The 14,282-nt window shown below is 42.3% G+C and overlaps 1 protein-coding gene across 1 annotated transcript in view; it reads right to left on the bottom strand.

The window, feature by feature from the left end:
• The window catches only part of DMRT1 (doublesex and mab-3 related transcription factor 1), a 77,569-nt gene extending 65,913 nt beyond the window's left edge, over nucleotides 1-11,656 (bottom strand). Inside the window, exons 1-2 of the mRNA XM_026652332.1 lie at nucleotides 11,651-11,656; nucleotides 11,254-11,440 (exon numbers count right to left, since the gene is read on the bottom strand). Of these exons, the coding sequence (XP_026508117.1) occupies nucleotides 11,254-11,440; nucleotides 11,651-11,656 (193 nt within the window). The remainder of the gene's footprint in view (nucleotides 1-11,253; nucleotides 11,441-11,650) is intronic.
• Between the last annotated feature and the right edge of the window lie 2,626 nt (nucleotides 11,657-14,282).

The following is a 14,282-nucleotide window of genomic DNA, read 5'->3' as shown; positions in this document are numbered from 1 at the left end:
CAAGTATCTGAGATAGAAGACCTTGGAGGAAATATGACTGGGATAAAATCATTATAGCTCACACTAAAAATAACAAAGGGAGTAAGCTGATGGTCGGAATTTGCTAGAGACCACTTGATTAGAAGCAACATGATGACAGAAATGCAAAAGGTTTCTGAAAAACCCCAACTAGTAATAATGGGAAGTGTTTTTTTTTTCTTTTTTACTATGCAGACACACTCTTGGTAGCGATATGACTAGGAACGGTATAGAACCATCTATATGTATATAGTGGCCTGCATTAGTGAGTGCAAATAACTTGCACACACAATTCTTGCATGTGATTACTAGTGTATGCAAGTGATAGAATTTATTCTCACAAAAAAATGTGTCCATGAAAATGCAAACTAACCACAAATGACTTGTGCTCATGCACAATCTATCAGTTACATACACAAGCAATAATGCACAGCAACTGAGGGCCAGATCTTTGGAGCTATGATGTTTTGCAACAGCTGAGGATCTGGCTCTGAGCGTGTAAATGGCCTGTATATACAGAGAAACTTGGTAGAGGTCTCTCTGAAAATTTAGCCAATTAGAAAGGAAGTTAGGGCAAATTTTTCAAACAGGATGCCTAAACTGAGATACCTAAAAACCATATTTAAATATCTAAATAAATTGGCTGATTCAAAGCTCTCAATATCTCAAAGAGCCAACAGAAATTAGGCTGTTTATTTAGGTGCATGCGTCTAGATTTATAGGTGCCTACAGCGAGACACTCATGTTTGAAAATGTTGTCCTTAATTTTACGCCGCACAGAAGGTATGATTAAATGCAAAAACTTAAAGAACAATTAGGCACCCACCTTCCTTTGCAAGCTGGGCACCTAAGTAGATGTGAGCCTTCAAAAATCTCCTCCTGGATGTATGGTGGAATACCATGTGGGTAGGAATTCCATGAACTGATTGATCTAGTCAAATTTGTGACTCTGACTAATATGAGAGCAAACACAGGTGAAAACAAGGACAATGAACTTCAGAGAGGAAGGACTGTATGATACTAGGGCCTTTAAGTGCTGTGTTTCCCAGGCAGAGTCTGGGTGGGGCGCTGTGACTCTTCTATTGCTATTAACAAACAGCTGGAATCAGACAGCAAATAAAGTAGAGCTCTTGTAAGCATTGTGGGATCACTGAACACCACAGTTAAGACAAGTTTAGGGAACGGGTGAATGTGAATAAGCATCAGAAAGGAAAAATCCAGAAAGAAAATGTTCAAAGGTAAGCTATTGGTTACACAGACCATCTAGCAATAAATACACTAAATGTGAAATAAGGGCCAATATGATGAATAAGTAGGCTTGGAAAAACTAGGTTTTTATGGGTAAATGTTGGTAAACATTGATTTCACAGTACACTCACAAACCGATGAAGAAATATTTCCATTGATAATACTAGAAACGTACAAATATGCAAAGCAGGAAAAATGCTGGTTGAGAACTTATTAGAATTTCTAACTGTATTTTTTTACATGTGATGTTGACCCCCCACAATTATATGCAGCTGTGAAAATTTAAAATCTATAAAAATGGAAAAAATGCTTAAAAATAAACATTAATATTATCTGTCAAAATTATAAAACAAATAAAAATTGAGTTCTGCCAACCCTATAAATAAGTAGGGCCCTACTAAATTCACGGTCCATTTTGGTCAATTTCACAGTCATAGGATTTTAAAAATCATAAATGTCATGATCTTAGCTATTTAAATCTGGAATTTTATGGTGTTGTAATTGTAGGGGTCCCGATCCAAAAATAAGTTGAGGGGGAGGGGGGTTGCAAGTTTAGTGTAGGGAGCGTTGTGGTACTGCTACCCTTACTTTTGCACTGCTGCAAGGATGTTGCAAGGATGTCACAAGGTTATTTTAGGGGGGTCGCAGTATTGCCACCCTTACTTCTGCGCTGCCTTCAGAGCTGGGCAGCTGGAGAGTGACGGCTGCTGGCCAGGAGCTCAGCTCTGAAGGCAGAGCCGTGGCCAGCAGCAGCACAGAAGTAAGGATGGCAGGATATAGTATTGCCACCCTTACTTCTGCACTCCTGCCTGCAGAGTTGGGCCCTCAGTCAGCAGCCGCCACTCTCTGGCCGCCCAGATCTGAAGGCAGCAGTGCAGAAGTAAGGGTGGCATGGTATGGTTTTGCCACCCTTACTTCTGCACAGCTGCTGACGGGGAGCTGCCTTCAGAGTTGAGCACCTGGCCAACAGCCGCCACTCTCCAGCTGCCCAGCTCTGAAGGCAGCACAGAAGTAATGGTAGCAATACTGCTACCCCCTTAAAATAACCTTGTGACATCCTTGAAACTCCCTTTTGGGTCAGGACCCCCAGTTTGAGAAACACTGATCTCCCCTGTGAAATCTGTATAGTATAGGGTAAAAGCACACAATTAAGACCAGATTTCACGGTCCGTGACGTGTTTTTCATGGCCAGGAATTTGGTAGGGCCCTATAAATAAGGAAGGACCATCAAAAAGTAAACAGAAAGAACTAGGATTTGTGAGGTATAAAATATGGGGCAAAGAAACAAATGGGACAGTGTCAAAATTTAATTAAGGAATTGTGCAATCATCTTTCAGGCTCCACTTTTAATCTTTTTTTTTTTTTTTTAAATCAGCAAAATACCACACATTCAGATAAATAATAGGAAATATTTCAAGGGCACGGGAAGGAACGAGCAGTTAGGCACGGAGAGATTAATAATACAGTGTCCCTATATAAAAAATCATAATGGACCAAAATTCTTTGTCTCAGTGTTTATAACATATGCCAGGAACAAATAACCCCTCAAATTAGAATGCAGATCTACTACACAATATCAGATTATGGGGGCAATTTTCAGAGGCACAAAGCACAGACAGGCAACCAACTCCCACAGGCTTTCAATGGGAGCTAGACACCTGGGGCAGACCCTCTGCTGGTGTAAATTGTCACCACTGAAGTCAATGGAGCACTATGACAGCTTACCCCAGCTGAGGATCTTTCTCATCTGTGCCTTTGAAAATCTCACCATATGTCAGAAATGCTGATCCAAAAGGTGCTGCAGATTCAGAGTAGCCCAAGTAAAAGAGGATCTACCATAATGTTCTGAAAAAAGCAAGGAATCATTAATATAGGGGGAAAATGCTGATAAATCAAAGAAAGCCCTAGTAAAAAGAAACTTCTGAAGTACAGCAGGACCCAGGGAAAAGAGCCTCAACACCAGCATGTGCCTTGGGTCCTCCAAAGACACTTATTCAGCCCCTGGCCAATGACAGCAAGATTTAGAGGAGTACAGCAGATGCAGCTCAGTGTTCCCACCAATGAGAAGTATGGCCCTAGTGCATTCACACTGTGTACAAATCCACCAGCCCCTTCCCCATTTCCATATGGCAGTGCAGAGAGCTCTCCGCAGCATATGCACCAGGGTGAAGAATCCCCTTAACGAGCTCTTCTCTGGAGTTGGTGGGAAAACAGTTTTTAGCGACCTTCCTCCCATCTCTCCCCACACACATTTTTTTAAACTAGTTTTTCAAAAAAATTTCAATTTCATTAAAAATGTTCAAGCAAGTTGAAAACTGGAAAAGAAAGTCATGAACATTTCACCCAAAGATTTCCACTTGGAAAATTGCAGTCTTGCTGTACTTCTGCTGCATTAGTACGGAATTTCCACAAAGTTGTCTGGCCTTAAGTAAGCATATGTGCTACTTCAGGATTTACTCCAGAGAGAGAGAGAGAGAGAGACTCATGTGAACTGTAGGGAAGATCATGTAACACCTATATTTAACATTAGAACCAGGAAAGATGTAATAAAATACACACTCTTCAAACTACAGGAGTGGAGAATAAATTGAGAACGTACTCAGGGACAAACTATCCTGTAACATTAAGATTTAAATTCTGATTTATTTAAGTGTAGTCAAATCCTGACCATAGTCCATAGGCACTGAATCACACAGGAGAAAACAAAGCTGTAGGAGATTCATGTCATCTTCTAGTTTAATCTCCGCATTGATCAGTATTCACCCTCCGTATTAATCATCAAGTATGTTATCTAACATTCTCCTAAATACCTCTTACGATCATGGGCACCAGGTTTGTATAACTTTTGCCGGTGCCCAGAACAGGTCCAAGCAGAGCCGTCCCATCCATAGGACGGACCAGGGCAACCGCCCTGGGCCCCGCACTTTGGGGAGGCCCACCCTTCAGGGGGACATGGGGTAAAGGGTGGCCTGGGAGGTTAGTGGGGGGCCTGGTGCCGGCAGCAGCAACTGACCCGGCCCCAGCCCAGCCCGCCCCGCCCCGCTCCGCCCCACACCTCTGGCTCCTGATGTTGCTCGAGGGGAGGGAGCAGAAGCCAGCAAGAGCTAGGGTGGGGGTTTGGGGGAAGGGCTGGAATGGGGGCGCAGCAGGGGCGGGAAGAAGCAGGGCGAGGATGGAGCAGGGGCAGGAAGAGGCAGGGTGGGGGCTTGGGGGAAGGGGTGGAGTGGGGTGGGGGTGGAGCAGGGGCGGGAAGAGGCGGAGCAGGGTGGGGCAGGCTGGGGCTGGGTTGCTTGCTGCTGCCGTCGCCAGGCCTCCTGCTAAGCCCCCAGGCCGCCCTGGACCCCGTGTCCCCCTGAAGTGCAGGGCCCCCCAAAGCACAGGGCCCAGGGCGATTGCCCCGATCCATCCTATAGACGGGACGGCTCTGAAAATATAAGCCCAAACATTGGTGGATCCGGGCCCACGTTCCTAAATATTGGTGGAGCACGGGCACCACGGGCACATATAACTCGCCGCCTATGATTACAATTATGCTTCACTTACCTCCTTGTCCTTAGGCAGGTCATTCTATTGCCTAACTGCACTTCCAGGTAGGAAAAAAAGTGTCTACTGTCTAATTTAATTTTTTCCTTTTTTTAGTTTCAAGCCATTGCTCCTTGTTATGCAGTCTCAAGTACTGTAAATAATCACTCCCCCTCCTTCATATTATTACCGTTCAGATATTTATAGACTGTAATATCCACCCTTAGTCTCCTTTTTGACAAGCTGTACATCATTTCTGCCACCCTTCTCTTGATTCGCTCATTTTTATCTATGGCCTTTTTATAATGAGATGCTCAAAAGTCTCTGCAGCATTCCTAAATATGGCTGAACCAAAGCAACAAAGAGAGAAGCAGTAATACCTCACTTGCTCGACAAGAGATATCCCCTGTATAGAGAATTCATAGCAAGCAGAAGACTTGCCATTGTTGCAATGGCTGTGCATTGTTAGGTTACATCCATTCCACTATCCAATACCACCTACAAATCCAGTACTGAATCACAGAAATCAGAAACAGAAAAGACCTATTATTGGCAGGTTCTTTAGCCCACATACCTGACAGTGCAGGATTGTTCATTTCCATATTTTTCCATGGGCCTTTGTCCAGTCCAGTTTGAAAATTACCCAAGCAATGGGACTTTTGCCAGTTCCCTTGGGACACCATCTCACAATCTAATAGCTCATCAATAATAACTGTTGCCTAAATTTTCCTTTGTTTTAGAGATTGTGACTGGACTGGGTGTCCATACAGGGGCATAAGAACCTACTCCTCCATACCCCAACTCAGGCTCTTGTTTAAGCATGAACATAGTGAAAGACTAAGAGAAAAGAAGGAAAAGAGGAAATTAAAGGGTAAAGGAGAGATTTCCAAAGAGGCCTAAGGGACTTAAGGCCCAGATTTCAGTGGGAGTTGGGGACCTAAATACCTTTGAGGATCTGCGCTTGGGTGCCCAAATCCCAATGAATGCCCGTGAGAGTTCAGCACATAACATCCATAGGCTTCTTTGCAATTGGCAGCTTAAAACAAAGTATTTCAATATTTTCTAACTGAAAAAAATTTACTAAAAAAGTTTTTTTAAATTTAAGTTTCTATGCATCAACTGCAAAACATTGTGTACTTGTAAATAGAGCCCTGCGCAGATACAACATTTGTATCTGCATCCGATCTGCAAAAATGGCCTGTGGATATAAAGTGGATATCCACAGATTTGCAGGGCGCTAGATACAAAATTTGTATCCGCATCTGATCCACAATCCGCAAAAATGGTCTGCGGATATCCACATCCACAGATGCGGATATCTGCGGATATAAAGCAGATAGCCACGGATTTTCAAGGCTCTACTTGTAAACACTTAAATGCTACTTTGCCAATGGACTAATAACCACATAACTACCTAACGATATGTAGAAAAACCCCACCACTCCTCCAACAGTCTCTTAATAAAGGGAGATCCTACCAAGTGAAATATGAAGAAAACACCTTTGTTTCCATCATTCATGATAAATGTATCAAAAGGAAAAATAATAATGAACTAAACCTTCAATTTTTTTAGTCCAGTGACATTAACAAAGTGTCGGTTCTGTATTTCATCTGGATCTTTTCTCCTGTATACTGGCCAGATTACAGATTTTGTTAAACCTATATTCTATCTGAAATGAAACTGTAGTACTATTAAATATTTATATCTGAGTGGCACCCAGATGCCCCTAATCAGGACTGGGGACTACTGAGCTTGGTGCGGTCGACACTGGAAATGGATTACTAAGTGCTAATAATGGCACATTTAACTTGATCAGAACAAGTGTCATTATGGAGGCAAAGAAATGATGCCCTGATTAAGGTTGTAGGAAACCTAAAAGGGAGGAGAAGCCCACAATGTGTAAAGCTGCCTGGTGATAAGTGGGTGCGAGCTTTAGTATGCTAAATCTTGGGGGAGTCTCAGTTGCAAACACATGGGGGAGACCCAGAAAGTTGAAGTATCCTACAGCATCTTCTGGTCACCTCAATGTGTATGTTACGCCCATACCTCCCAACTTGCCAAGGCATAATGTGTGACAAAACCCCCAAATGAGGGCACAAATTATTACATTTCTTCCATGAAAATGCCGTGAGATTCCTTCCTTTCATGTGAGTGGCTCCCTCTGCAACCTCCATTTCATGGCTCTGCATTTCTGATGTAAACCAAAGAAGTGCAGGGACATCACATTTGTGGGGATCGTAGATGACTCTGGGACTAAAAGAAAGGCTATTTGAAAGGTACAATCACATCAGCTCAGTCTCCCCTAAGAGTAACTCATCTCTGAATTTTGCCCACTACGTTAAATTAACAAAACAAAACACGAGGAACTCACTGTTGCTCTAAATGCTCCCAAATCCTGGCTTTTTACTGAGCATTACAATATCTGTGCACTACAGTTAAACCAGATGATACTTTTTCAGGAAAATCGCTCAGTAACACAGAACTTCTGTAAGCAGATCTCATTATGTGTCCTGCCCAAATTGTTTCATTTGCTCCCATGCTACTCCTGCCAACTGTCCTGCAAACTCCCAGGGTTATTTTCTTTCTGATTCTGGAAGATAAGACGCACCTTTCAATCTAAACACTGTCACCAAGAATGAAACAGTACATGGGCAAGCTGCTGTTCTAGCACCAGTTCACTTCATTTTTCCTCTTTTCCAAAAATGGCGTGTTGCAAGAGGTCTGAAAAATTGTCTCTGGTTTCTCAAGGTGTCATAATATTTCTGACATGCCAGTAAAATAGATACAATGAGGAAAGTCCCTCTCTCCCTGGCACCCTATATGATTTGTGTGACTCCTTCACACACAAACTATGTGCAGTGTGATGAAGTTCAAAAGAAAAATTACTAAGCCTTTAAAGCCAACAGCTTGCATAAGGAATAGAATTAACTATTGTCACTATGACCTCCTATGTACTATATACTAATGTTAGAGCGAGTTTTGTCCTCACAGGAGTCCTCCTGGGGGTCTGCGTTGTTCTCCTGGCTGTCAATGAAAGCAGTCTGCCTCCAGCTCAGGGCACGGTTTGACTCAGTCAGCATTGACTACTACTGTAGATGGTTGTTTTCCAAAGAGCTGCATCTACATACAAACAAGGCCCTGTGAAAGGTCAGGCAGCATGTTCCAGTGGAGAGGGCACAGGACTGCATTCAGCCAACCTGGCTTCTAACCCTAGCTCTGACACTGACCTACTGTATGACCTTTCCTTGGGCAAGTCACTTCACTCTGTGTCTCTGTTGCCCCTTCCATCCTTTGTCTGTCTCATCTATATAGAGTGGCCAGGGACTAACTTTTACTATGTGTTTGTACAGGATCTAGCACAGTGGGGCACTAACAGGGCTTTTGTCTTCGGGGAAGGGCTGTATGCAGTGGTGTGTTGGGCCATCTCCTCTGTCTCTGCTCCCTTCTTTGACCAACCTCCTCTCCTCCCCCCACATTCCTTGGGGAAGGGTCATCCTGCAATCTCTCTCCCTAACGCCAAGGAGATGAAGGGGAGCAGTTCAGAATTCAGAGCTCAGGCTGCCTGCAGACTCAGGCAGGCACCACTCCATCAATTATATTCCGTTCATATTTGCAAGGTTATCTTTTCAACTGTCAGAGCTAAAGACTTCATTTTTATTTTCAGTGAAAGTTTAGACTCTGGGGCATAACATCACCACCTCCAAAATAGGGCCCACTCGCCAGGTTGCTGTGAACCAGCCCTATTCAACCCCTGCAGTTCCTTTTCATGAGAGTGAGGCAGGGCCTGCTACCTTTCTAAGGGTATGTCTACACCGCAGCTGGAACGGAGCTTCCCAGTGTGGGTGGACAGACATGCTAACTCTCCGCAAGCTAGTGCACTAAAAATAGGAGTGTGGCCACCCAAGTGGCTTCACCATGAGCCATCATTATATTTCATTCACATGGCACGTTTGAAGGCTTTGGGTCTTTCATGATATGGTTGGTCACCGGAATTGGATTCCTAGACTCTTTATTTTTAAAAGTGGAGTTTTTCATTACCGCTGCCCCCTTTGTCTTGCTTTTCCACAACCCCATTGTCCCCTTATTTCATTAACACGCAATCCACTCATTTCGTCTCCAAATCAGGTGACTTATTAAATTCTCGCTTGAGAGTAATATTAAACAGATTAAACACAAGTGCAGGATACCTGAAAGCACCCTAGATTGCAAAGGGGAAGATTCTCTGCAGCTCTCATACTAGGGCTGGCGTCATCTTAACCATATAAAGATCCCCTGCAAAGGAAGTTTAATCTATATATATTAATATAGACATATATACCTGTGCTTCTCGGTACTTGCATCTAGGGAGGAAAACGTGCACAGACGTAATATATAACTGAGGGACTCTATCAAGAGCTAAAGACCAAGTTAGGTGCATACATCTCTATTTGGGCAGCTAAGAAGCCTAATTTCCAAAGGTGCTGAAGAGCAACTTCTGTAGGAGTAGCCAGGTGCACAATGCTGAAAATCAGGCCACTCGGGCCTCAATCCTGCAAATATTTATGTGTGTCCTTAACTTGAAGGACACGAGTAGTCACATCAAAGTCAATGGTGAAAACAGTACGTCACTGCACTCAATGGCAGAACTCCCAATTACTTCAACTGGGCCAGGAGTTCACTAATGTGACTATGCATGTGCTTGAAGTTATGGATATGTGTCAGTGTTTATAGGATCGGGGCCTTATTTAGGTGCCTAAATATGGACATAGGCTCCTATTTTTGAAAATCTCAGCCCAAGTTTTCATTCCCAGATGCTGTACATGATTTCTGAATTCATTTCTGGCAAACGAATGCTGACCCCTATTTTGTCCTTTGTTGGAAATGCATCTACTTTGCAAAGGTCTAAGCACAATATTATCAATGCTACTGCCTACATTGTGCTATTTATTAAACTGCTAAAGAAGAACATGGAGCTATTATGTTGAAGAACATCATTACCTGACACACTGACAAAGACACTCCACTTAAAAAAATAGTGGGCTGAAAGATGTTTATAATTAATTAGTCCTTTACTAAAATTTTAAAAATATTTCTAAAGATTTTGAAATTGGCAATATTTACACTTTACATTTTTTAGTCCAGCATAAAGTTCTCCTAGGATCTTTTTATGGATCTGTGTATTTTTATAATATTGCCAAGGGTGTTGAATGCACATTTTTATTGTAGTAAAAACTGAGTAGGTTAAATACTCCATTCTATATCCATTGAGACTGAAGTTTCTGAACGTTTCACTGATTGCAACTTGATCTCATTTTTTTGATTTATTGGAGTAAGTTTTTCCCCTCTTTTGTCTGAATTAACCACAATCTCTGTAAGTGATTTTACAAGCTGTTTTAATCCTTAACCAGCCTTCCCCACCACAAACAAAACCCAGTGTTCCAAATAAATTTCTTTTTATGAAAGGGCTCATGGTCAACCAAAGATGATCTTAAAAGAATTGTCTGAATGAAAACAGAATCTGTTAATTCCAACAAACAATTTTTCTAAACACAACCCAAAACAATGCCCTCTTAACACACGGAAATCATGGAACTGCCATTCTGTGCGTACAAGGATTGGACCCAGAGGGCTTGCCTGGTCAACGCGGGATATAGCAATTCCATTTGGCAGGTGCAGGAACTAAGCTCTAAATGTACTGGAGCAGGCAATGGTGCCGGCTGGCTGACATATAGAAGCACACTGATCTTTAGTTAGTTAGTGGGACAACGTCCATTTCACAAACATATTTTTAACAAATTGCTTTATCTATGTTACTAACATCTCCTTGGTTACTAAACCTAAACAAAAATCCAGTTTCCTTCTCACTGTGTTCATTTGCTTTTTCATCTCTCTCAGTTGGGACAATGGAAGTCAGTGAAGCTGGTTTCACTTTTGTTTATAACCAACTGGTATTTCTAATTATGTCAGGTTTTGTAAAGACAAAGCATCAGATCCTCAGCTGGTGTAAATCAGCGTTGCTCCACTGACGCCAAGGGAACTATGATGATTTACATGAGCTGTGGATGTGGCCCAAGTGGCTTCATTTTCAGCCACACTGGCGTTGAGAGAACTCTTTTAAATCCCAGATATGAATGGAAATGATAGCATTAAGTCTGCAGACTTGTTTCACACCTACACATATATACAGTAGAAGAGCTGGCTGATGGTTTCTGAAATTTTCCATTTTGATATCCACATTTTTTAAAAAAAAGAAAAAAATATGAAAAATTGTTTGCTGATTCCCCTTCCCCCCCACACACACCTTTTCTGTCAGACTTCTTTCTACAGCAATGTTGCTCTGTGGGAAAGAAAAGAGAAGGAAACACACAGCAGCCCTGTCGCTGCAGCTGTAACAAGCATGGAAAACAAAAACCAGCATCTCTCTGAAACCAGCTCTCTTCATTAGAGTGACCAGAACCCCCCCCCCCTTCTCCCCACTCCCTTACCTGATGGGGTGGTGGATGCTGTAGTTGCTGTGTTTGTTGAATGTGTCGGGCTGCTGCTTTCCAACAATAAACAGGAGCTGCCACCATTGTTTTCCTTCTTAACAAAGAGCTCTGGGGCACTGGGCAGAGGGATGGGATGGCTGATCCCCAGCTCTTCTTCTTGGGCCTGCTGCCTTCTCAATGCAACCTGGAAACAAGAACAACTATTCTGTGTCTACTCTCTAGTTAGACAATGATTACAATTACAAGGGAAATTATCCACTGGTCCCAAACTAAGGGGCGTACAACATATTCCAACAACTCATGACTATTAATATCAGGACATGAAAGGGGGAAATAACATTCTGAGTGGTATAGAGGAAAGAGATGCTATGAAACAATGTGGGACAACATTTACCTTCATTTACAGCCATGCAAACTTCAGTTAGGTTACGAGGGTAACACAACACACTCTTGTAAAATGGTACAGCCATAAACAAATATATCTTCTGTTTCCAGCAGGGGCACAGGAATTAAATTCTTAGTACTGGCTAAAATGACATCATTCTCATCAAAGATTCTAGCCAGGGTCAGCTGCATTCAGCTGATACGGTCACGCTCGGGCAAAGATAGGAAGAAGATTTTTCAAAGATATGTGGCTGTTATTTTATTTCTACTTGCTGTGGATCTGAGCAAAGGGGACAGATAATCTCCTGTGCTAGTACATAGCCTCAGCAGGGCAGGAAATTCTGAAAGCTCCCACTTGCAGAGTAGCTGTTGCAGCTTTTCATCAGGGTGGGGCTCTGGCCCCACAAGAACTGGCAAGTCTGAAGATCTCAGGAGATCCATGGAAGCCAGTGCCTAGAGGAGTAGTGCTCTTGGGTTGCCCTGCAGGCCGCTGCCCCAGAAACCCCTCAGGCAAGTTTTCATGGCACACAGGAGGAAAGCAGGGCAAGAGCAATCACAAAGCCCATGGGAATATGGCTGCCCTGGGGACCATAGAACAAGACACACATGCCTCCAGTACAAATGAACCCCAGATCCCTGGGTTCTGTGGCCTGAACTTCCCCTTCATTCTACAGCAATCCTACCAACACATACAACCAGAGGAAACTCTGAGCTAGCAAACTATAGCCTTGTCTTCATGAGCAAAATAACCTGTTGCGGACAACAAATGTCACAACCAGCACCAAAAATAGCTTTTACAAGTGTAGGCACAAACAAACCATGTTCAGCACCACTTCAGAAAGAGAGGTCATCCACACATCCTGCTACAGCAGTGGCTCTCAACCTTTCCAGACCCCTTTCTGGAGTCTGATTAGTCTTGCATACCCCAAGGTTCACCTCACTTAAAAACTACTTGCTTACAAAATCAGACATAAAAATACAAAAGTGTCACAGCACACTATTACTGAAAAATTGCTGATTTTCTCATTTTTACCATAGAATTATAAAATAAATCCACTGGATTATAAATATTGTACTTACATTTCAGTGTATAGTATATAGAACAGTATAAACAAGTCATTGTCTGTATGAAATTTTAGTTTGTACTAGAGCTTTTTCTGTAGCCTGTTGTAAAAGTAGGTAAATATCTAGATGAGTTGATGTACACCCTGGAAGACCTCTGCATACAACCAGGGGTATGTGTACCCTTGGGGGAAAACCACTGTGCTGCAGTTCTCAACACCATTTCTCCTTGTCTGCAGTGGCAGCAAAACAGTGGTTAGCTGCACCCACAGCTAACACCCATTGTCACTAACAAGTCATTTGGCTAGCACAGACATGGAATCAGAGTTTATAATCCCCTATGCTGTGATTTCCCATATAGGTGGCAGTTTGGTCCATGTTTTCATTTGAATTTTGAAAATCACCCTCAAACTTACAAGAGGTGACAACTGATGTTTTTGGGCACAGTTTTTGAGATGTCACAGTATAATTTACTTAGACCGTTTGCTTCCCTCAATACTACATTGAACAGTATTATTTTTCCTTACTTTTGAAATGATGCTGTACCCCAAAAAGCAGCATTTTTAATAATGGTTCTTGTAACAAAAACATATTCCAACAAAAGCTCTTGGAATTTCATTTGCAAAATCTAGCAGCAACCTATCAGCTGAATGGTGCTAGAAGATTCCACCTGCTGGAAATGGGTCATTGCAAAATATATTCAGAGTGGTAAGTGAAGATTTTAGGATCTTAACTCCTATATAAAAAAAAAAATTCAACTGAAATGATGTGTGTGAACATTCAGCGCTTCCAGGAAGCTCTGGGTTAGGTAAGGACAGCAGTCCCAAATAAGGCACAATGAAGTCTAGGGTCCAGATCCACACAGGTGGTAGGATGAAACTCAGGAGCTTAAATACCTTTGGGCATCTGGGTGGGCCTATGTGCAGAGAGGAGTTAATCATATTGTGGAAGCTACCTAGCAGCATGAGAACAATCTGTACAGAATCTGATACTTTTACAATTTCAAATGGTTCTTTTTCACAGGGTGTCACAACAGGATCTGTGTATTATGTTCACGGAGATAAAAAAGCACCTATAATTTTTCCAAAATTAGTACTGTAGTATTCTAAGTAAGACCTCCTAAAAACAACAATATTTGGGGAAAATGGGAGTACATAACCCAGTCCAAGAACAGGGACTGGGATGGAACTTGACCCCAGCACTCCAAGGTTTTAAAAATATGTCAACCAGCCACACACTTCAGTCACAGAGCAAGGGAATTATAGTTAATGTGGATTCTGGAAGTTCTGAGAGAAAACCACTTGCAGAATTAAATCCATAGGTTTCAATCCTGCAACCTTTACTCACATAAGTACACCTAATGACTGCAAAGAATTTATTCTAGTAAAATTGCACAAGTAAAGAATGCAAGACAGGCTGTTGCACCTCAAAGCCACACAATCTTTCTCGTCCAAGAAGCCCTTATACACACAGAATTACTCACATAAGTATGGGTTTGCAGAATTGAATTCATATGGATCCAATCCTGCAAACATTTACATGTATAACTGAGATTTCAATTATCAGAGGGGTAGCCGTGT

Source organism: Terrapene carolina, unplaced genomic scaffold, assembly GCF_002925995.2.
Source record: "Terrapene carolina triunguis isolate 2854851 unplaced genomic scaffold, T_m_triunguis-2.0 Scaffold113, whole genome shotgun sequence".
Lineage (NCBI taxonomy): Eukaryota > Metazoa > Chordata > Testudines > Emydidae > Terrapene > Terrapene triunguis.
This window is presented reverse-complemented; position numbering and strand designations above follow the sequence as displayed.